Genomic DNA, 23591 nt, shown 5'->3' on the forward strand with positions numbered 1-23591 from the left:
CCTTTGCTACTCTGCCACATCTGGTTCAAATTACTTGGACCAGAAGGTCTGGGGTTCAAGCCCCACGTAGGGCACCTCTGGACAAGAGGCGCATTAAGTCATACCAAAGACTTTATAAAAATGGTACATACTTATGAAACAGTATGGAAGTTAAACACACTACACTGCCAGTGGACTAGCCCCCTGCTGCAGTGATTGCACCACAGTGTGGCCCCAGGGCTATGAAACGGAGATGGGCACCGCCCTATACATCAATTATGGTGTGGGAGGATTTTAACTAACTTATAAGGTCGTGGAACTCTAGTTCTTAATAGCTCTGAGTGAAATCCAACAGAAAATGTTTTCCTTCTTCTCATAATAGGCTCTCCACATCACTGGACGTATCAAGCAGCTACATGGTCAGAACAAAAAACTGGAGAGTGGAGAGCGCTACCCGCAACTGGCATTATTTGCCATTGCCTGCCCTCTGCAACCACCATCTATTGTGGAAATCCGGACCAAGAACATGATATTCCGCACAAAGCACCGACTGGACTTCAGTCCACTGTCTGTGGATCAAAAGTAAGAAGAACTCACCTTAAATGTTCTTAATTTTTCTCAAATGTTGACATAATTCACCAGAGCAAAAAGATACCAGTGTTTGAAACTTCTCTGTATGGGGAGACCCACCAGTTGGCTTTTCTCATAATCAATGTCGAGTACGTTTCACCATTTGATTGATAGCTGGAGCAGATATGTTGTAACATAGACTTGAGACTCGAAGGTTAGCCTGAGTTCAAGTTGTCTGCTATGAGAGTTTGTCTGCTGTGGACAGGAGAAGAGAGTAGAAATTTCCCCAAGTTTTTAGCATCTTAAAGATTTTCCTGCTCGAGCCATCTGATCCATGTGTCTAGCAAAACGTGGGACAATTCATTTCCACTACCTGCAGAGAAGAACTCAAATCCTGCAATTATAGCTTAAGTTAAGCATGGGCGATAGGCATCTGAATTTTTGTTGAGGAAAGGGACTGAACCACCTACTAATTGTAATTGGAACCTGTTGCGCTCCGGAAATGCCCCCCCTCGACGCAATGTATTACTTCCTGGCATCCTTTACAATGAGTTGGTCCTCCTTACTTAAAAGATCACTTGGTAGGAAATCGCCTTCCAGATGTGCGCCTGATGTTTTTTTTTTGTATAATGGTACAGCGGAGCTGGATAGTTTCAACAGCTATGCTGCACTGCAAGTATGTTTTGATCGGCGGAACAGAAGATTTTTCACTGTTGTCGTCTGATTTTCGTGGTCGGTTAACATAGCCGACCTCGAAGTACAGAATATAGATCTCGTGCAACATGCAAGTTTAGCGAATACCCATGTGCATGAATCATTCTAGAAAAACTGTTTCGATGAATGTATGTGGCTAGTGTATAGCCAGCATTTTGATAAGGAACCATGGATACACGATTTGTGGTTTTGTACGATGCATTGTTTATTTTTGGAATGCGTGTGTGTGCTGGTAACACAAAAATTGGGCAAATTCCACAACACAAAATGCTGTATATTTTTCTTTTAGATAGGTATCATGCCCGCAATGTACTTTCAATTGGAAGTAAATGTCACATTGATGATAGATCATTTCAATATCTCCATCGCGAACCTTCACATACAATGACAATGTGTGACAATTTCCTACCTACCCACTGATCAGCTTCATCTTCGGTCGAACGCTGAGTACTATTTGGGTCATGCTCGGAACTTAAGTTCTTCGGGCAATTCCACAAAAATTCCTTTGCCTTCCGCCTTAAGTAGAAATTTATTTACAGTAGTTGTTATGCCACTTTTACATATAGATGTGTTTTGTTTTGTTCCCCTCTCTTTTACCTATACTCATTTTGTACATATATACCATTGTTACTCTGTGGAGAGAGGTCAGTGACCTCCGCGGATATTGAGGTCCTGATGATGCACTTCATTTTTCTAAGCAGTATAAGGTAAGATTATAGGAGGATGGGCGGGAATGGTATAGCCTGGGTAAACAGCAAACAACCAGTTTTCAACCCCCACATATCTCCAAAACAGTTCTCACAAACCGGGAGAAAAGTAGAGTAGGGTGTGTTGAAATAATCTTTATTGTATTTTGTTTATTTTTTGGTCTTCATCGTCTTCTTGTCAGAAACCATCCACCTCCACTACCGCATTGCCCTTAAAATATTTCGCATTTTAATATATACCGCAACTATGTCCACCACCCCCTCCTCTACTCATTTGAAAGCCTTGAAAATCCATATCCCGTTTTTTTTGGCTTGCTTTGAAAGTGTTTCATTGTCAAAAAATGCTAATCCAAAGTGAGATGGCAAATCAAAGGCCTTGCATAATGTTTCTAACAGCGTAACGTAACATGACCAGTTATCGTGCACTACCAGTTATCGTCCAGTTTGGGTCATGTCCACATGTCGAGGTGGATTTTGCCAAAGCTAGTTCTCATGAGCAATAAAGAATGTCATAATTATAATGAAAGCTCATCTGTGTTGGTAGTGATCATAATACAGTACAATGCTAAACTTTCTTCCAACACTAAGGTATTCGCGGATCAAATTTTCGACGACCACTGTCGCCTTCTTCAGGATCAATAATGACCGATCACTGCCGAACGTAAACTCGCGAGAGTTACAGACACGTGTCAATAAAGTCACGTGTCATGGCGAATATGTGACGTCAGTAATTGGTCAAACGTGCCAGGAAGTTTATAACGCTCACTGTCTCTGTTGAGTGATGGCTGGAGTGCCCTGATTATTGCCTCCTTTATACCTCTCACTGGACAGAGTCAGAATACTGGGCCCTGAGCAGGACTACTTTATGAGAGGTATAAAGGAGGCCAGAAGTGGACGATAATGGGTAATCCTAGCACAGTTCTTCATCAAAGACCTCAGTATAAATACATGCTTGCATGGCGTTAAACAGGCGGAGAAAAACTTACAAACTATGCATTTTTCTTTTTAGAAGAGCTGATATTTCTTCCCATGGGTTAAACATTTGGCTCTGTCCACACGGTTTGAAGATAGATGCGTTTTTAATAAATTGAACGATAATTGGCAAGGTTACATTACACTCTTTTTAAAGTTTTTAAGTCGCCAGCAGGTGTTCCAGATGGACTCCAAAGTCGGGGTGCGCATGTTATAGGGGGTCACGACTCCGAGAAATCGGGTCAAGTCCGAGCCGACAGCACACTCCCACATGGAGTTTGAAATACCACTTTATCAACAGTTAAATACAGTCAAACCTGCCTTGGGTGACTACCTTGGGGACCGAGGAGAAACGGTTGCATTGGACAGGTGGTCGCCTTGAAGACTAATACAACATGTTTCCAAGTTGAGATGTTTCAATGTCTACTGTTAAATACATCACATAGATGAATGGAAAATTATGTGATTTTAGACAGCATAACTACTTCTACCATCAGTTTGAATTCCCCTTCAAAGAGAGATCTTACCAAAATTATATTTTCCGTTATGGTTGTAATGTTTGTTTACCGTTACATTGTGTATAAATTTCTGTTTGTTTTAACTTCAAAACAATCTCTGCCTCACCTGATCGAATAGCGCCCTCTTGCATTCCCACATTTCATCTAATAGTATAGACACACACAAATCTACATGTAAGTAAGGCCTAGGAAAAAGCCCTAACACAAAACCTGCGGATAACCAGCCTTCTTTGGGCACCGACCGCTGGAAAGTGGCAAAAAGTATTCGATCTGACAACTGAATGATAAAAACGTAATGCTGTGAACAAGCTCACGACTGCATCTAAAGGTACATGTAAGTCTGCAGCGGAATGTACAGCGTCGGTGATCACAAGCAAGCGGCACCCAATAATGGTTTGTGATGATCATGAAAGTAAAAAGAAAATAAGAATGTCAATTTTAATCAATAACGGGAGTATTCTAAATGTTCATATTCCGAAGTGTTGTGTTTTAGGAACGCGGGCTGCGTGAGCGGTACCAAGATGGCGTCAGCCCCCAACAAGGTTAACCCTGAAAGATGCATTACCACACATTACCACTGCCATTATCAGATTAAATAACATTGTTGTCCAAGGTATTTTTTTCAGCCGCGGAAGAAACAGGCTGTCGGCCCGTGATCAAACCGAGAAAAAGCTAATTTATAGGCTCATATAGAGTAAGAAATTACCCCTTTGTCTAAGAATTTGCCCCCGGTACCATTTAAAGATTCCTACTATATGGTACCGCTAACTTAGATCTGGCGTGCATACCTTCAGTCGCCAAAGAAAACTGCTGCCCTTGATCAAAGTGACAAAAAGCCCAAAACGACATGGCAAAAAGGCTTCTCCAGGCCATTTCCAACCTGTCCAAACTCATTTCCAACCCTTCCAAACCCATTTCCAACCGTGCCAAGGCAGGTTTCCACCTCAGGTCATTGACCTCATTGAGGCCGCCATCTATAGTCGGTACAGGTGGCAAATTCTTAGGCAAAATGGTAATTTTTTACCATACATGAGCCCGTAAACTACGAAATGTTTGGTTTATGTAGATATACTTGCAATATTGCAGATTTTGAGCCCTGTGTGGTATTCAATGCTGTGTTCTAGGGGCAAAGCTGTGCTGGGGTACACTGAAAAGGAACTACAGGCACGCTCTGGGTACCAGTTTCTCCACTTTGCTGATACCATGTACTGTGCAGACTCACATGCCAGCCGTAAGTCTTTTACAATTAATGTTTCAACTGGTGATCTTCTCTGTACAAATCCCTTCAGATGTTTAACACAAAAAGGCATTCATTTTGTTCAAAATTCCATCCATATCTAATGCCTTTGCATTGGCCTGGAACAAGTAATGGAATATTTTTGAAGTCCAAAATGATGAAAATTACCTACTGCATTCAATTGTTCACTTTGTTATCCCATAAGAAGGGTTTGGGCCCCTAGCATTTAAGTTTGGAACTGCAGGGGTGTTTTTGCAAAAATCTTACAAAGATGATGGTTGACAAAAGGAAAGATGGATTCCTGTCATTTTGGGCATGCAGATTAGTCTCTACCAGACTAACCACACCAGCTATATATATAGGTAGAATATTTGCCCGGAGGGTTTGGCCCCCATAGGGTTTCATTATCAGGCACAGTGAGGGGGAGATGTTAACCTAACTGTGCACTGACTACTGGCCAATCTTTCCTTTTTTGCCAAATTGTATGATCCATACCCCTGTAGGAAGGCCTGTTGGAGTCTACATATACATGTAGATAGCTTAGGCAGTACACAATTAGATGAAAGTTTCTGTATTTACCATGATAGGACTTTAATGTATGTAACATATATGTGATTTATGTCATCAGACATTTATATGTAAAGAAGCAGATAAAATGTAGAGAAGGGTCTATTTTACATAATTGATATAAATATGTCACAATCCCTTAGTGGTAAATGGTGGGAATTTCATACTTCTGCCATGCATGTATACATGAAAGTTAGCTAAAATGAACATCACCAAGTAATAAAGTACAACAAAACAAAGATTAGAGTTTACAAACTTGAATGTTGTCATTTGGAGCTGAATGGCTGGTTTTTGGTAGATTTTGCTCCCAAATATGATTATTTTCAGGGTTTTAATGACTGGCTCCAAATGACAATGATTTTTATATTTTTATGCCAGTAGTTTCATTGCATGTTAAATGTCTACAAACAAAGTGCAAGAAAAGATGTACTGTCTAGAAAACGGTTAATATTTGTGAAAATGTAGTTTTTCTGATGCCGATAAAAAGGGCCCAACAGCGAGTCTTTACAGTAGAAACTTGCAATGACCGCAGGTTATCCCAAATGGAACACACGTTCGGATAGAATTACGTCAGATCAAAAATCATAGAACAAGGTTCGAATTCGGCTGAACATGGGAGTTCCTGAGCCTGGATTAGACCAACATGGGACTTGCTTGGGCATTTTTGTCCAAATTTTTCTAGGAGGATATCTGAGCAAAGGAGCAACAGATTTCCATGATATTCAGTATGCAGGTAGCTTAGACAGAAATGTGCACAACAGAATACAAATTATGCAAGTTAGGGGGGCACCCCCTATTTTATTTTGGGTCTCAATTCGATTTTCACACCCTCAAGTCCAGCGACCGTCTCTTCCTGGAAATGATTCTGAGCCAAAACAACTGTGGGAATGAAGGATATCGCTCTAGCTACAAGAAAACCCTAGTTTCTTCAACTTCTGTAATTTTAGTAAATATTAGAGGGAAAAAGTATTTTCCCGTCAAAAATGAGGCGCAAAATTAGGCATTTTCCCGTGGAACTAAACACATCACAAAATTTTTTGACACGAAAATGACTGTTAGTGTCGGAAAGAGAAAACTCCAAGGTATAATCAAGCCCATTATAAAGAAAATCCTGCCACTGAGATTTTCACATAACCCGATGCGCGAGGTAATGCAACACGGCCAAAATAACGCAACAAAGGTCAATCTGGGTCAAAGGGGCAGTTTACCTTCAACGCGGACGGTTATCCGAAAATAAGGCTCGGGTCCGAAATCAATTTTCACCAAAAACACACCGATTCTTACACTTTTCAGCCATGTTGGTATTTAATGTCAGTTCGCAGCAAATTTTGAGAAATGTGAACTCAAACTTCGACACTCGAATCCCTTTCGTCCCTTTTTTGTCGCGCACTACCACGGACCCCTGTCGCGGAGGAACTGGTGCGTGCACCGTTAAGACTTAATTTGCATAATCAATGAGGAAAATCTATAAAGATACCAACTAGAGTTCCATGACCTCATACCTTCGCAAAATGATTTTAACCTTTACAACTGACGTATTAGGAGTGTTTCTCATCAATTATAAATCATACCTGTTGATCGTCTTTACCCAAATAACAGAAGTTGTCCAAAGTATGAGCTTAACAAAGGTTCTGCAAACATAAATAATCAATTATGCAAATGAGGTCCTTATTAGCATAATTCGATTCAACAATGTTTACATTCACATAACTTCCAAATGCCACAAGTATGAAATTGCCATCATAATTACCTGTATGGAATTCTAGTAGTTTCTCCTTGATTATGCAAATTAGGCCTACAATTGCATATTTTTTCTGTATCAACATTCCTATCTTCCTCAATTACAAATATCACATATTTGAATAGTCATATCATGGAACACAGAGGATTTTTAAACTTGTCTCATTAGTTATGCAAATTAGTATGTGATTTGCATAATTATCGTCAAATCATACAAAAGTATCACGTAAGCTATCTACATACCAAAAATCATGAACATCCATCAAGCCCATCTTGAGTTATAGAATTTTCTCATTAATTATGCAAATGAGGTCCTCATTTGCATAACTGATACCTATCAATATTTCTCTCTTCCACAGTTACATATGGTCTCGGACCGGAGTTTTTTTTTGCGATTTCGTATGTAGGCCGACACCCTCAGGTCGACGGGCTACAGTTCCGCCGAGAAAAGTAGGACGGAAAATGTAATCACATGGTCGAAAAGCGGTTTTCTGCTGTTTTCTGATGTATTTATCGGTATTGTCCGTTGTCCCTTTATTTTGGGTAGAAACCATAGTAAAGTGTAAATTTGGCACCCGAAAATTATCATTTTTCTACACTTTTTTGATCGAACCTGCTCGAAAAAAAACGAGTTTTCCTGGGGTCATGGCATATATGCTGAGAAAGCTTATTATTATTAAATGGTGTCTCTGAAAAATGAAAAAAATAAAAAAGTCATGTGATAACTTTTTTGCAATCTCCGATGACGCAAATTCGGTGAAAATGCATTAAAAACGATGCTATTTGGGTCATCAGGCGAGAAAACCGCATCACTGTTGCCGCGGACTAATACAAAAAAGGCTTCGATAGCGAACCAACTGCACCGCGCCCAAAAATACTACAACTCACGGGCTTTTCAGAAGATTCAAAATATTCATGCACAGCTAAAACCGTCACCAAGCAATCTCGGGCAGAAATCAGGGTGACGACCACGCACTTCCGGCAGATTACCAGGTCATGACCCAACCCACGGTCACAATTGAACTCCGACCCGGAACCTTAATGTCACATGTTTGAGAGTCCTAGCATGGAATGCGGTGGCTGTATAAACTTTCTTAATTAGTTATGCAAATTAGATACTGATTTGCATAATAAGTATCTCATCATGTACATCATCACTCAAGTAATCTACTTACCAAAAATCATTACCATCCATCAAGCCCATCTTGAGTTATTCCCTTTCAAAGTCTGAATCAAAACCTGCTCCTGCAGTTCCAAAAAAAAAACGCTAGGGGGACAAAACCTATACCACTTACCATTTGCATAATCATTGTGAAAGTGCCATAATTCCTTTGTGGTAACATTAAATGGTGGCCATTTCATACTTGCAACAGATGGTAGTTAGTTGAAGGTGTACTACATAAATGTGCAAGTCATTTGCATAATTTATGACATAATGTAAACCTGGTAATCTTCCAAAAGAAAGGAATTTCACACAAACCATATATGTAATTTTGATGGCTAAGACCATTGTTTGAAATGTATTAGGCTAATTACAGCCATATTTGCATCGTCAATGAGACAAGATAAAACAATAAATCTACAAAGGCTCAATACATTTCATGCATGGAGATATGAGGTCTCCCAACTCATTCGCTTCTTGAAAATAAAGAAATGAAACATTTCTAACAATCTTGCCTTTGCCTTCAAATGACATTTGAAGTTAACAGATTGAACACTTACAGATGAAGTATAGTTTATGCAGGGAAGATCACATAGTTACTTGCACATTGTTCATGAACATTGTTGTAGGAAATGAGATAAAATCTTTTGGTGTACAGCAAGTTATTAAAAGAATTGATTGCTTTGTTTTTAATACTGACTTTTGACCATGCCAGGAGAAGTCCAGACATTGTTATACTGATTAGATTTTGAAAAAAAATGGTTACTTACAATGTAAATCTGCATATTCTTAGTGATGGAAAAGTCTATTCAAGATATTTTGAACTCCTAGTGCTAGATTGTTGTGAGAGTGTCCAAATATATCGAATCATATTATGGGCAGTGCAAGCTTTTGGGGAGTAATGGGGTGTCTCTAAAACGAGTCATATGAAGTTACTCAGCAAACATGCAGCTGTAATAGAATAGTTTGGATAGAAGTATTCCAAGAACTGTATTCAAAGCATCTTCAAAATCCTTACACCGAAGATTGAATGAAATTTTTTTGGGAAAAATGTTTCCTGCTGTAGAATTGTATTAGGAGATGAAAGAAAGTCCGGACACCTCCTGGTAGTCTGAATAATCACCTCTGTCTGTTTGGATATTGTATTGTTTGACCATGCATCCAACTCTGCAGCTGAAAAAAAAGAATTTGTGACATTTTTTAAAAAGAGTCCATTTCAAGTCACCTAGAGGGATGTCATTGTCATCATTTCAATTCTTTGTAGTTACATGTACTTGTCTAAGATATTTTATCCTTATTTTAATATTTCGACATCATTTCGACTTTTTTAATTTTTGTCCAGTTTTGTAAAACTTTGGAAAATATTCATGATGTGGAATATGATGTTTCCAATTTCTGAATGATTGTAACAGTGTTCTTCGATTTTCTAACATATTTTACAATTAAATCTGTAACATTTTGTAAATGGGTCAGTGGGCTATGAAGAAAGCAAATCATACATTAAATTGTACATCCTTGCAAATTACACTTGAGTGTAGTGCATACATGTAGATGGCTCACCACGAAGGACCTACCAGTGTCCAGCAGTGAAATTATACAGGGGCAGACAAGAGGGCTGGATTAGCATCTACTTTTATAGGGGCAATTTACCCAAATCCACAATTTTGAAAACATAGTGGAAGTAGAAGAATCACATACTATGTTTGCAAATTATTCTAAATAAAGAGATTTGTGTGCAGTCCCTTTTAAAATGTTTCCAAAATATCTTCAATTATTTTGAGAAAAAAATGGAACTTTTATGACCATAGATATCATTTTATTCTTAGGCCTCACCAATTTAATTTCTTCTAAAAAAAATTTTAGTAAAAAAAAATTCATGAAAATAGAAGGCTGGGCCAGCCTTCTGTTTTCATTATTTTTTTTTTCTACAATTTTTTTTTTTTTAAATAAAAATCCGTTCACCAAGAAATTAAATTGGTGTGGCCTTATTTTTTAATTCTTATCTATGGTCATAATAGTTCTATTTTCACTCAAAATAATTGAACATGAACATTTGAATTCAATTAGATATTTTGGAAACATTTTGAAAGGGACTGCACAAAAAATCTCTTTATTTAGAATAATCTGCGTTTTCAAAATAGTGGATAAGAGATGGGGTAAGAGTTCAACGCCACATTGGGTTGCTGCTGCCACTGACACCTATGCTGTGTGAACAGGTGCATTGTCCTGGAGCAACAGCACGCCAGCCCGGAGCTTTCCTAAATAAATATTATGTAAAAACACTCTCTGTGACTTGAAATGCACTCGATAGGCTGTCAAAAGTCATTCTACCCTTTTTGTCTGCAGTTCTTGCCAAAAAGAAAAAAAAAACAGTTTTCTCTGATAACTGGCAAAATCACACTTTGATATCATGGTCATTTGACCTGCAGAATTGTTTGCAAATATATATATTCATTTATAGGCCATGGATGTGTTTTCATTATTGAAGTGTTACACTTGTTATGGGAGACATATACAATTTGTAACATTAGGTAAATTTTATATGTGCATCACAGTCAAACAAGCCAGCTTGATTCAGAGGTCATGGATTCTTTAAGAAAATTACCCAAAGTATAAAACATCCAAACTTTGAGTGAAAATTAGCTTGGCCTATTTGAGTGATGTCCAGTCAGAGCTATGGCTACATTCTACGAGGGGTGATCAAAAAGTCCTCGGCCTCCCTATAAAAACGCTATTGAACAAAATATTTTCTTGCACTATTTTTCAACATAGTCCCCTCTAACTTCAGTACACTTGGTCCAGCGATTTTCCAGCATTGCTACATCCTGCTGGAAGTATTTTGCTTCTTGGGCCTCTAGATAGGTCATCATCAGTCTTGAAATGGTGACCACATAAGTGGGACTTCAGCTGAGGAAACAGGTAGAAGTCCGAAGGTGCCAGGTCAGGTGAATAGGGAGGGTGGGGTAAGAGTTCAAAGCCACATTGGGTTGCTGCTGCCACTGACACCTATGCTGTGTGAACAGGTGCATTGTCCTAGAGCAACAGCACGCCAGCCCGGAGCTTTCCTCTCCTTTTTTCTTTGATTGCTGCTTTTAACTGTTGCAGTTCTGAAGCATTGATGGTTTGCAAGTAGTCAATCATGATAACTCCTTCGCTGTCCCAGAACACAGAGGCCATCACCTTGCTGATGCCACTCACTTGAACTTCTTGGGTGGCTGGGACCCCTTCTTTGTCCATTCTTTACTCTGCTCTTTTGATTCTTGATCAAAGTGGTGAACCCACATCTCATCTTGGGTCACAAATGTCTTGAGGAAGTTGGCTGGATTTGACTGGAAACGGGCCAAAAGTGTCCTTGAAATTTCCAATCTGTTCAGCTTCTGATGACTGGTCAACATTCGGGGTACCCACCTTGCAGACAGCTTGCTCATCCCCAAGATGTTGGACAAAACTTTTTGAACTGAGCCATAACTGATGCCCAATGAATGCTCTATACAATGTATGTCGGATGATCACACGTCTGTCATTAATTATTGTGCGATGGATGGCCTCAACTTAATTCTCTGTGGTTGCTATTTTGGGGCATCCCGACCTTGGGTCATCTTTCACGCTCTCCTTGCCTCAGCTTAAAGTCAGCAACCCACTTCTTTACGGTGGAATAAGAAAGGGAGTCCTCACCAAGTGTCTTGACCATGTTTTCTTGGATAAGTTTGGGAGTCATCCCCTTTTTCTTTAGATATTTGATCACAGCACAAACCTCTGTTGCGTCCATTTTGTGATTTTCTTCACACCTGCTGATTTTCAAGGGGCACCACGTGCTAATCAATGAATATAAAAATTTGCATTTCTGTGGGCAGTGACTTAAGATGTCATAGTATACAATTATACCCAAGAATGGGAGTTAGAGGCTGAGGACTTTTTGATCACCCATCGTCTTTCTTTCCTCAGTCAACTTTTGATGGAATGATTAACATAATAGAGCTTTTTACAATAATTGATGAATAATGAAGCCATAGCTTAATGTCAAATACGTCTTGACTATATTGTTCTGTTGCTAGTTATGATATCTTATTCAATGTTATTGTGATAATAGTACTTACAAAAATGTGGCTTGATGGTCAGTGCCATTTGAGAGTGTTGTCAATTATTTGCTCACATCAACTCTTGATGACATTTTGTGCCAAGACTGGTTGAGAGCTTGCTGCTAGCTTTACATGCCCTGTTTGAAAGACTGCCACCCTAGTAGCCATTCCATACAGTCTACATTCCCTCTGGGAATAGCCATTCCAGACAGTGAGCATCCCCCTGTGGGAACAACCTTGAAATTGGAAGACTGAGAGGTTGGGTTAGCAAATGATTGACACCTCGTCATTCACAGCTGACTTAGCCTCATTTTTGCAAGGACCATCCCACACCTTCCTGGTACTACTAACAGTCAGGTATTGTTGCGCCTTGCCTAACTGTGTTACTGCACCTTTGTCTGTGCTGCATGCCTGCATTACTGTACCACCTAACTCCTTCTTCGCAGAAAGTCACTTGTTATTCACATTTGCTGCTTCATCTAGTTAAAAGACTTTTAAGTGATTTTGTTTTCTTTTTGGGTAAGGGACTATACGATATTTACCACGGGGGGAGGGGTGGTGTGCTGAAAGTCCGGTCAAAAATTTTTTCCATGGCCGTACCCCCATTTCAATATTTTTTTCCCATGAAACTCCCCCCCCCACCTCAAAAATCTTTTCCATGACCCTCCTCCTACAGGTATCATGTAAAATGATAAACGACTCCCATTTATAAAACAACTACAGTCAAACCTGTCCAAGGCGACTACCCGGGGGACCGAGCAAAAACGGTCGCGACGGACAGGTGGTCGCCATGATGAAGAGGATTCCATTCACAACATGTTTCCACTAAATTCCAGGTCGAGGTGTTCAAATACAGTGTACTTTATGTAGATGGATGGAAAATTAGGTGATTTTAGACAGCATGGCCCCCACCAGGTTCAATTCGCATTGACTGAAATATCCTACAAAAATTACATTTTCCGTTATCGCTGTAATATTTGTATACCGTTATATCGTGTACAAATTTTCGTAATGATTTTGACTAAAAACAATATCTGCCTCGATGATCTCGCAGCGCCCTCCCGCATTCACACGTTACGTTAAGAGTACACACACACACACACAAATCTAAGTTTTAAGGCCCAAGACAAATCCCTAGAAAACACCTGCTGACCCCAGCCTTTTTGGGGGGCTCCGTCCGCTGGATAAATGGGCCAAAAAGTTTTCGATATGACAACTGAAGATGAAAAAGGAACGTTCTGATATCGCTGCCGAGCTCACACCGCATCGAAATTGAGGCGGTCGCCATGGGCAGGGATAAGGTTCTGTGCGGTCCCAATTCGTCGCGGCCGCATTGGACAAGTGGTCGCCTTGGACAGGCCGCTTAATGCTTGTGCCTATGGGAAAAAATTTCAGGACCTAGAAAAAGCGGTCGCCATGGCCAGGTGGTCGGGTTGAAGAGGCGGTCGCCAAGGCAGGTTTGACTGTACACAAAGCACGTCAGGCGTCCAATTGGGACAGCTGACGCATGATATAAAACAAGAACTGGAAACCAGCGTTTGTCGGTACCAGAGGCAGCAACATGGAATTTTGTAGGAGATAAATCAGAAAATTTTGAAATTTATACCCACTGAAATGCTATTTCCTGCATTGTGAGGCACAAATTTTGCCGGAAGAGTAAGGTTAATGATTGATTTTGGAGGGGGGCAACGCACTCCGACATATTTTTCGCCATATTTAACATGACCCACAGGAAAATTTAAAAATCTTGACCCATTGAAACGCTATTTCCTGAATTTTGATGAGCAAAGTTTGCTGATGAATAAAGTAAGCTAAGTTTAATGACATCTCTATATGTGAAAAAAATACAGAAGAGTTTCAGCTTGATTTTGGGGGGGGACAATGCCCTCCCGATATATAATTCTTTCACTAGAGACACGACATGCTCGCACAGGAAAATTTTAAAATCTTGACCCATTGAAACGCTATTTCCTGAATATTGAGGGGCAAATTTAGCTGATAGAATGAACAAATACAGCTTGAGTTTTGTGGGGCGATGCCATCCCGACATATTTTTAGTAGGAACCTATACTAGGCGCGAGCACCATAAGCGCTTGCAAAACTAGGGGGTTTGGGAATGCTCCCCCAGGAAATTTTAGAAATTCAAAACCTCTGAAACGCTATTCAACGCATTTCCAGAGGCAAATTTGCATTGAGTAAAGTGGGCCCGCCGGCAGCACATGAAAACATAGCACGTCAGTTTTGATTGCACTTTCACCCAATAGCATCGACATCAAAACCACACTTCCCCTTTGTTTACAAATGTACGTTTTGAAGAACTGACCTGAGAAACACAGCACTCAGGTAATCAAAACTTACTACAGCCCTGTGAAGCTTAAGTTGCCGTTGAATATAGTCTGAGATTTTTGTGTGTACTTCTACATTTACCATCTACAACTACAGAAGTCACTGGAATAGAATAAGACTGTAGAAACAGCATGGAAAAGTCCGCCGACAGTCCCAGCACAGCCACACACCCCTATGTGACAATGTATACGGTTTCATGATCTTAGCTCCGCCCCCACTGCAAGATTTCCCGCGAAACCTGGATCATTGCCTTTCTATTGGCCACACCCACAGCAAAACTTCTAAAGAGATCAAAGGCACACCGCTGTCCACCACTCCCTCACCATGCTAACCGTGCCAAACTCTGTCGCAACAGCCCAGTTTGTTTGTTACATCAACGCTTTTGCATGTGAACCATGTGCAAGGGGGCACCCGGGAACTTATCAAATGCAAGTTTATTCGATGTGTATCAAGCTGAATTGAGAGAACTTACCGTTTTGGAGCCCTCTTCATTTATATACAAGAGAGGTGCTTGCACTGTGGTATCAGATTCGAACCGTAGCCGTGACGCAAAAGGGCCACGCCAAGTTTATAATCGCGACGTAAACTATTAAACGGAGACCCAGTTGTTGTTTTTTCGTGTGTGTTATGTATAGCTTTATGCCTCATGTGTAATAGGGTACCTACTGGCTGAGCTTCAAGGTGAATGTTTAAGGTGAATATAAAACAAGTAAATTTGTGTGACGATCGCTGAATATATTTTATCTTAGAGGTGCCACCACGCAATGGCATTACGTCAAACGATTCTTGTTTTTGTAATTTAATGTCATTTTTTTCCTTGCTTTTTTCAGGACGTATTATAGAATATCGTGTCAGTTACATATTTAGGCCGGTCATTACCTGTTTTGTTTATATGGAACTCAATGTTCCGTAAGTCTTAAGTAAACATTATTTCCTTCACTGAAGCAAAGTGTCCGGTGGACACTTGAAACGTCTGAACATAAAATGTGGTAATCCAGTGGTACCATGGTGTAGATTCTCTTACAATTTTATTCTACATAATGTTTTTGCACAACATTTCAACTGATTCGTAAAAAAATGCCATGACCCTCCCCCCGACCTTCAATTTTTTTCCATGACCCTCCCCCTAAGCCATTATTTTTCTCCGTGACCGTGCCCCCCCAAAGCAATACCCTCCCCCCCGGTAAATATCGTATGGTCCCTAAGTTACATGTATGTGCTACATTGCAAAGAAATTGGTGGTGTCACAGACACTTGCATGTAACTATCGGCTCCTCAAGGCCCAAAAACAAGTGAGGAAACTGATGTAAGGTTTTTGAACTGCCTGATGTAAAACAATGACTTTCTGTTGAACACTTATTAAAATGTCTAGTGCATGTCTGTCTGTGTCCATTGAAACATCTTGTGTTGCATGCATGTAGTCTAACAGACCTGTTATTTTGTAAAACTATCATGATGATAACACTTCTCACAGTAAGGTACTCTTGTAGCTGAACCTATTGCATGCTTAATGAGCAGTAACTTTGTAACTGCATGACTAGTTCAAGTTGAAATTCATATCATGAACTTACAGTAATTCATGTATAGCCCTTGCTTGTAGTTTTGGTGGCAACAGATAGACCCGTTCCATATGCCCTGGTTTGACTTTCCTTGATTGATCATAACACCTTATTCACAATACTGGTCTACTGAAGCTCTCCTCTACTTTCCTGCCTTACGATTTTCTTCTCTATATAAGTTGTGCAAGTTCATATCATCCCTCAAATCTTCTTAATTTTATCTTAGTAAGATGTTGATATCTCAGTTTCCTTAGTTTTCCAGGAGTCCTGCTTGTCTCCAGCTTCTATAATTATGATTTTTTTGTTGCTTTTTGTTCTTTTCATGTCTTATGAAATGGCTTCCAGAAATAGTACCAAAGAGGTACATTAGATCCTGTTATGATATACTTGGCACAGCAGCTCCCATTTTATTCAGAGGAACTCGTTTCTTACCATGCAGTCAGGCTCTACATGTAGTACATTTTTTTGACTGGAATTTCAAGATATTTGACCTTATGGTAACCGTATATAACTTTTAAAATTTTGCCAGATGAAAATGTAACATATGATTATTAATTTCTTTCATACAAGTATCTTGGACAACATTTCACCTGTCCAGTTTCTGAAACATGACTAGAACAAAGATATTGTTAAGACTGGACTGGGAGTTGTAGTGTGCTGTAGTGCTGTGAGGATGATGTTTTAGCCCTCCCCATAATTAGAACATTTCCACGTCTGTATGCGCTGATCTAACCGACGCGGTGCCCGTTTTTGTCTCCCTGCAGTAATGAGACGTGGCGAATCTGGTTTTGTCGTGTTTCGTCTCTTAACCAAAGGAAATGTCTGGAAGTGGATGCAGGCAAATTCACGTGTCGTCTTTCGGAATGGACGTCCTGACTACATCATCTCAACACATCGCCCCCTCAGGTACATGTACAGTATATCTTGATAAGCAGCTGTATAGTAGGCTGTTGGTTAGGTAGATCTTCATGTAGTAACAAGGACCATGCAGTGTGGCTTCCTTTCCTTGGTAACAGAAGACAATTTTGCCATCCAGACCACCGGTTGGAAAGCAGAAGAAGACCATATCCAGTATGGAACCACATACAGAATAAGTAAGACAATATTTTCCATATGGTCAAGTGCAGCCTCAAGGTGCCAAACATACTTGTATAGAGTATAACATTGAAAATAATTGTGTTCCCTTTTGTGACCTGATGTACACACCACGTGCCACCAGGGATGGGTCTAATAGTCACAAGGATGATACTTTTATTTTGTAGAATGAGGTTGGTGTAGCTCTGAAAAATGAAATCTAACATCCCACGATATGTTAACAGACTCTTGGTTAGGCCTTTAGTGTCAGAACTACAGTCCGGTAGATAAACTTCCTGATATCCTTATTGTTGAGCACCTGTACTACAGCATCAGAACTCATTCACCTTCAAGTGGCATAATGCTATCAAATCTGATCTAATTACCTTTGTTAAAGGAGGGGGACAAAACAGGAGAGGAAAGTATTCTGGTTCTGCAGGTCATATTTTTCTGAATAAAAAATGATAACTGTATTTATTTTGAATTAGCAACTTGACATTATTTTTGGACTAGGCAGCTGTTGCATTACACTGCAGCAATATTCCAATAACACTCCGAGTAGCCTCCAGAAGAATTACAGCCTATATAATCATATGTTACATCATATCTAATTATCCGCACTCTCACACAAGAAGGAGAAGGAGCCTGAATGGGCTTGGTAACTTTAATGTATAGCAGAGATTGTCGAACACGGGTGGGTGGGCGGGACTGAGAAATTCGAACCGTGTTACTGCTAGCACGCTGGCGTGGCTATGGCGTGAATGACGTGTCTACTGATCACGTGAGCTAGGGTTCGAACGGCTAATTAGCATATTTGAGCCTTTGCTCAAATCATCACAATTATCCGCACTCTCACACAAGAAGGAGAAGGAGCCTGAATGGGCTTGGTAACTTTAATGTATAGCAGAGATTGTCGAACACCAAGACCAAGCCCAGCGGGAGATTATGCGAGTAGGGGAGAGGGCGGGAATTGCGACGAGAGGAGCGTGGTAGAGCAGTAGTGACAATCTACTGAGAGTCTGTAGCAACTAGGCCTCGGTACCAAGGAATGTGAAGAAGTGTGAGCTGCTGATAAGATATTACTGGTGGCATCAACTGGTATACGGCCGTTGTTTGTAACAGCAAAACTAGTAGTAAGTAAATTAGCCAGCGCCAAGACTAGTGCAACTTAGCAAGCTAGGGAAGACTGACGACCAACAGTTAAACAAACTAAACAGCCTAAGGCTAACAGGTGAGCAAACTAAAACAACCTTAACCTAACAGTTGAGTAAATAACCTTAACCTAACAGGTGGGTAACTATTTTAAACAACTGCACCATTGGCTCTAAGCCGCAAGACGAATGTATAAACACTGTCCTAAACACTTGATTATATGACATGTGCTGTCATACTGAAACAGCCGCTACTAGTACTAGAGTCCGAAGTTGGCTGCTGATGATGTCTATAGGAGTCCGCTTCGTGAAGGAAGTCTTTCTACTGCGAGTACATCTGGAGAATCAGTCTTTGCTAAACAGTCCCTTCAATAGACTAATCTGGTTGCTCCAGCGAACTGTTCTGGAGAGTCATTCTTTGCTAAACAGTCCCTTCAATAGACTAATCTGGTTGCTCCAGCGAACTGTTCTGGAGAGTCAGTCTTTGCTAAACAGTCCCTTCAATAGACTAATCTGGTTGCTCCAGCGAACTGTTCTGGAGAGTCAGTCTTTGCTAAACAGTCCCTTCAATAGACTAATCTGGTTGCTCCAGCGAACTGTTCTGGAGAGTCAGTCTTTGCTAAACAGTCCCTTCAATAGACTAATCTGGTTGCTCCAGCGAACTGTTCTGTAGCTTCTCCGCGATCAGCTTGGAATACTCGCACCTCTTGTCGAAGGAGCAGTCCAAGTACAGTTCGAACGCGTTTGAAGACCAGTCGCAAAACAGTTTAATCACCTGTGGGTCAGCACCGCAGTGCCACGCGTAAGTCGCCCCGCCGCGTCTGAAACTATGTCCCGAATCACTCCCTGGGGTGAAGCCTGCCGCGGATAATAACGACTTCAAGTGGTGGACGAACGTGTCATGGTTGAGGGAGATGAGTCCGCCTCCGTTACCTGGGACCAGGAACGCCGGCCCGTCTGGGTCGGCCGGGATCATGTTACACATATTGACGTATGCGTACTGAGGACACAGGGGATGCCCTTGCAGTGCGGGCAATGGCAGGAGAAGCACCTTTTGCCGAAACTGGATCGTCTTCGACCAAGTCACCTGAACCAGGAGTCCATCCTTGGAAACTTGAATGGCGCGACGCGTTAGCTGCTTGCGTGGGTCGAATGCTGACTGTGATCGCGGTACTATGTTCGACTTCCGGAGCAACGTGAAGAAGGCCACGCAGAATGCTACCCACAGCGTGGCGTGCATGGGCCTTGTCAGGTCCAACGACTCCCGGATTTTGAGCAAGATGGCAGGCGTGATAGGGAGCTTTCTCTCTGGCACATGTGGGGAACCTCTACGGAAGGAAGACACGACGAGCTTCAGTTCGAAGCTGTTCTCGGGCGGTTCGAAGTCGTGAAATCGTTGCAACATGCGTGCCCCGTGTACATACAGCTGGACGCTACTCGGGCTCCGCAAGGAGCGCGTAAGGAATTGTGCGTAACGGGTGAGAGTTGTCGAGTCAGTCGGTAGAGCAGGTAGTTTGAAAAACTCACAGAATAGTAGAAATGCCCTCCACTGCGTTCGGAAATTGGCGTAAGTGCCCGCCGCGAAAGCCGACAGCTTTGCGTCCTCTACGTCTGAGTCCAATCGCCGTAGCAGGGTGCAGGTACCCGGAAGGATTACAAGTGTGTCAGTAACTCGAAATGTCGTGGGCAGACAACAACGCTGGCTGTGCGCTGCCCGGCCGTCAGGCGTTTGAATTCGTTCTCGTGGTACTGCGAAGTCGACCAGCGGCTGAGGTGGTCTGCGAGCCTATTTTCGAGCCCAGTATGCACGGCCCTAAGCTCAAACTGTCCAGTGGCCGCGCAGAGCCACAGATTGCGTAGACATGTCTGTAGGAAGGCGCTGCGGCTCCTACCGGAGTTTAGAACGGTGACTGAGAACTTGAGACTGTCTCACCCGTGCATGCCAGTCCCGATAAGGCCAACTTGTAGAATCGCACGTACCCTCGACCGGGTCGACTCTTCAATTGTTGAGTCGCAGGTACACCCGACCCGAAATTGTCACTCGAATTGTGCCTTGTGGCAACGCCCGCTGGGGGAGTATCACTCGTGGAGTCGCGGGTACACCCGACCTGAAAACCGTCACTTGAATTGTGCCTCATAGCAACGCCCGCTGGGGGATGTACAGTCATGGAAACATCGGCTGTTCTAGAGGAAACCTGACTTTGCCTGGCGGCGACGCCCTCTTGGAGGGGAAACGAGGCGAAAGAATCTGTACCAATTCTTGTCATATCTAGAAGAACATTGTCCGCACCGTGCAACGAATGACTGTCTGAATGTCTTGAAACTACTTGCTTTTCGCCAGCCGTGAGCGTGACTGGTGAACCGTGGCAGGTCTGAAGTGAAACACTAGAACCAAGGCTTGGTTCGATCGTCGCATCAATACCGTCTGTGGTATGTCCGGCAACTATACTCCCTTCGTCAGAATCGAATATTTTCTCCCTCTCTGCTACAACAACATCAAAATCCTGAACGGAAACACGATAACTGTTGGCCTCTGTGCCTGCAACATCGCTACAAACTGTGTGGGAAGACCCGCTACGCTCATCACTGTGGCGAGTTGAAAACTGTAAACAACTGTCCGAAACACGAGGAGCATTGTCTGAGCGGATGGAAATGTCGCTACCGTCAGTGGGAGGTAGACTGTAAACATGATCCTCACTGTGGCGAGTTGAATGTCGGACGCTACTGAGGGAAACACGAGAACTATCGTCTGTGTTGATTGACACATCGCTACAATCTGCGTAGGGAAGGCTGTTGAAACTATCCGCACTGTGGCGAGTTGAATACGGAAAACTGACCGGGTCGACTCTTCAATTGTTGAGTCGCAGGTACACCCGACCCGAAAATTGTCACTCGAATTGTGCCTTGTGGCAACGCCCGCTGGGGGAGTATCACTCGTAGAGTCGCAGGTACACCCGACCTGAGAACCGTCACTCGAATTGTGCCACATGGCAACGCCCGCTGGGGGATGTACAGTCATGGAAACATCGGCTGTTCTAGAGGAAACCTGACTTTGCCTGGCGGCGACGCCCTCTTGGAGGGGAAACGAGGCGAAAGAATCTGTACCAATTCTTGTCATATCTAGAAGAACATTGGCCGCACCGTGCAACGAATGACTGTCTGAATGTCTTGAAACTACTTGCTTTTCGCCAGCCGTGAACGTGACTGGTGAACCGTTGCAGGTCTGAAGTGAAACACTAGAACCAAGGCTTGGTTCGATCGTCGCATCAATACCGTCTGTGGTATGTCTTGCAACTATACTCCCTTCGTCAGAATCGAATATTTTCTCCCTCTCTGCTACGACAACATCAAAATCCTGAACGGAAACACGATAACTGTTGGCCTCTGTGCCTGCAACATCGCTACAAACTGTGTGGGAAGACCCGCTACGCTCATCACTGTGGCGAGTTGAAAACTGTAAACAACTGTCCGAAACACGAGGAGCATTGTCTGAGCGGATGGAAATGTCGCTACCGTCAGTGGGAGGTAGACTGTAAACATGATCCTCACTGTGGCGAGTTGAATGTCGGACGCTACTGAGGGAAACACGAGAACTATCGTCTGTGTTGATTGACACATCGCTACAATCTGCGTAGGGAAGGCTGTTGAAACTATCCGCACTGTGGCGAGTTAAATACGGAGAACTACTGACAGAAGCGAGCTGAACGTGGCTACTAGAAGGAGACGTACGTGGACAAACAGAAACGAAACTCACAGTTCTCCGCACGGTAGTGTCCCCGGCTTTTGAGCCGGTCCCCGTGCCCTTGGGTGGGCGTGCTTATCACGCAGTGCTGCCAGCCGTCTGCACTCTCGTCTGCTTGGTTTCCCGCCTCCTGCGTTCGCAGTCCGCTTCTGCGTGCTTGTATTTCATTGACTTGCTCTCCCAGCAGAATCGACAGCAGTGGTCGAAACGGCACGTTGAGAGGAAACAGTTGTTTTTGTTGAAGCCCCAGCATATCCGCGGTGCTGTCTGTGTTGACGTACCGCCATCACCGGAATCCGCCGGCTTGAGGTTGTCCTTATTTCCGTCGAAAAACTTCTCCTTCAAATGCGCCCAGTCCGACCACACGCCTGGGACGCTCATTGCCTCGCTGACCGCGGCAGCATGGAAAGTACGCACGTGAGCCCACTTGTACCTAGCCAATCTGTCGAAGCAATACTGCAGCACAGAGAGACGGCCGAGCAACTCCGAACGTGGCAGATTCTCAGAACGCAACAACGCCATACATCCGGACACAAACTCTCCGAGAGACAATTCATCATACTTCTTCGGTTCGGAGCTGTCTAAGTTGTACACGAATGCTTCTGGGGACAGCGGCTTACCTTCGTCTTTCCTCTTCTTTCCGGCTCCTGGTAGCGCGTACTTGGTGTCCACTGCGTGCTGCAGAGCTGCGTTTTCGCGTAGCTGCTGTAAGGTGATATCTCCCTCTCCTAACACCATCTTGTCTTGCTGGCCTTGTAGGGGTTTCCCGGTAATGGTCGCGCGGGCCGCCATAGCTGCTTGTGCTTGCTTGAGTTCGTCCTCCAAGGCGGCGACCTCACTCTCCAACTTTACCTTAGCCAGCTGCTCGAGCAGTGCCTCCTTCTTCTTCTCTAGCTCTGCAGTGGCGCTCTCGTGCGACGGCGGCTCCGTCTCCTCCGGCGAGTCCTTCACGTTGTCCTTCTCTTGGTCATGTGGTGGGGGTGGGTCCTTGACCCGCTCGGAAGGAGGGTCTATCCCCTCACAATGCTTACTCCCTTTACCCTTCGGGTGCAGGATCAACTCCTCGCCGCAACCTGGGCATCGTTTCCGTCTCACCATGGTCGAATGAAGGGCACAAGGCGGAGATTATAACTGAGAAATTCACTGAGAAATTCGAACCGTGTTACTGCTAGCACGCTGGCGTGGCTATGGCGTGAATGACGTGTCTACTGATCACGTGAGCTAGGGTTCGAACGGCTAATTAGCATATTTGAGCCTTTGCTCAAATCATCACTTACAACAATTGGTTAACAATTTGCATAAATTAATGCGGAAAATCTGTAATTCCAGTGTTTTCCATAAAAGGACTTAAATACATGTAACATTAGCAAATGTAACTTTTGGAAGGTGGAACACTTACCAATTGTACAAATATGTGCCTAATAGGGGTGGGTGCCTGTACAGAAAATTCAGGTCCGGACCTGGGCCTGACCAT

The 23591-nt window shown here is 42.7% G+C and overlaps 1 protein-coding gene across 2 annotated transcripts in view; it reads left to right on the top strand.

Moving 5' to 3' along the window:
• The window catches only part of LOC136421209 (aryl hydrocarbon receptor-like), a 188231-nt gene that overhangs the window by 122570 nt on the left and 42070 nt on the right, over window positions 1–23591 (top strand). For both annotated transcript variants that reach the window (XM_066408406.1, XM_066408398.1), the window contains exons 7-9: window positions 362–561; window positions 4585–4691; window positions 16915–17056. In XM_066408406.1, coding sequence (XP_066264503.1) covers window positions 362–561; window positions 4585–4691; window positions 16915–17056 — 449 coding nt within the window. The remainder of the gene's footprint in view (window positions 1–361; window positions 562–4584; window positions 4692–16914; window positions 17057–23591) is intronic.

Source organism: Branchiostoma lanceolatum, chromosome 1, assembly GCF_035083965.1.
Source record: "Branchiostoma lanceolatum isolate klBraLanc5 chromosome 1, klBraLanc5.hap2, whole genome shotgun sequence".
NCBI lineage: Eukaryota > Metazoa > Chordata > Leptocardii > Amphioxiformes > Branchiostomatidae > Branchiostoma > Branchiostoma lanceolatum.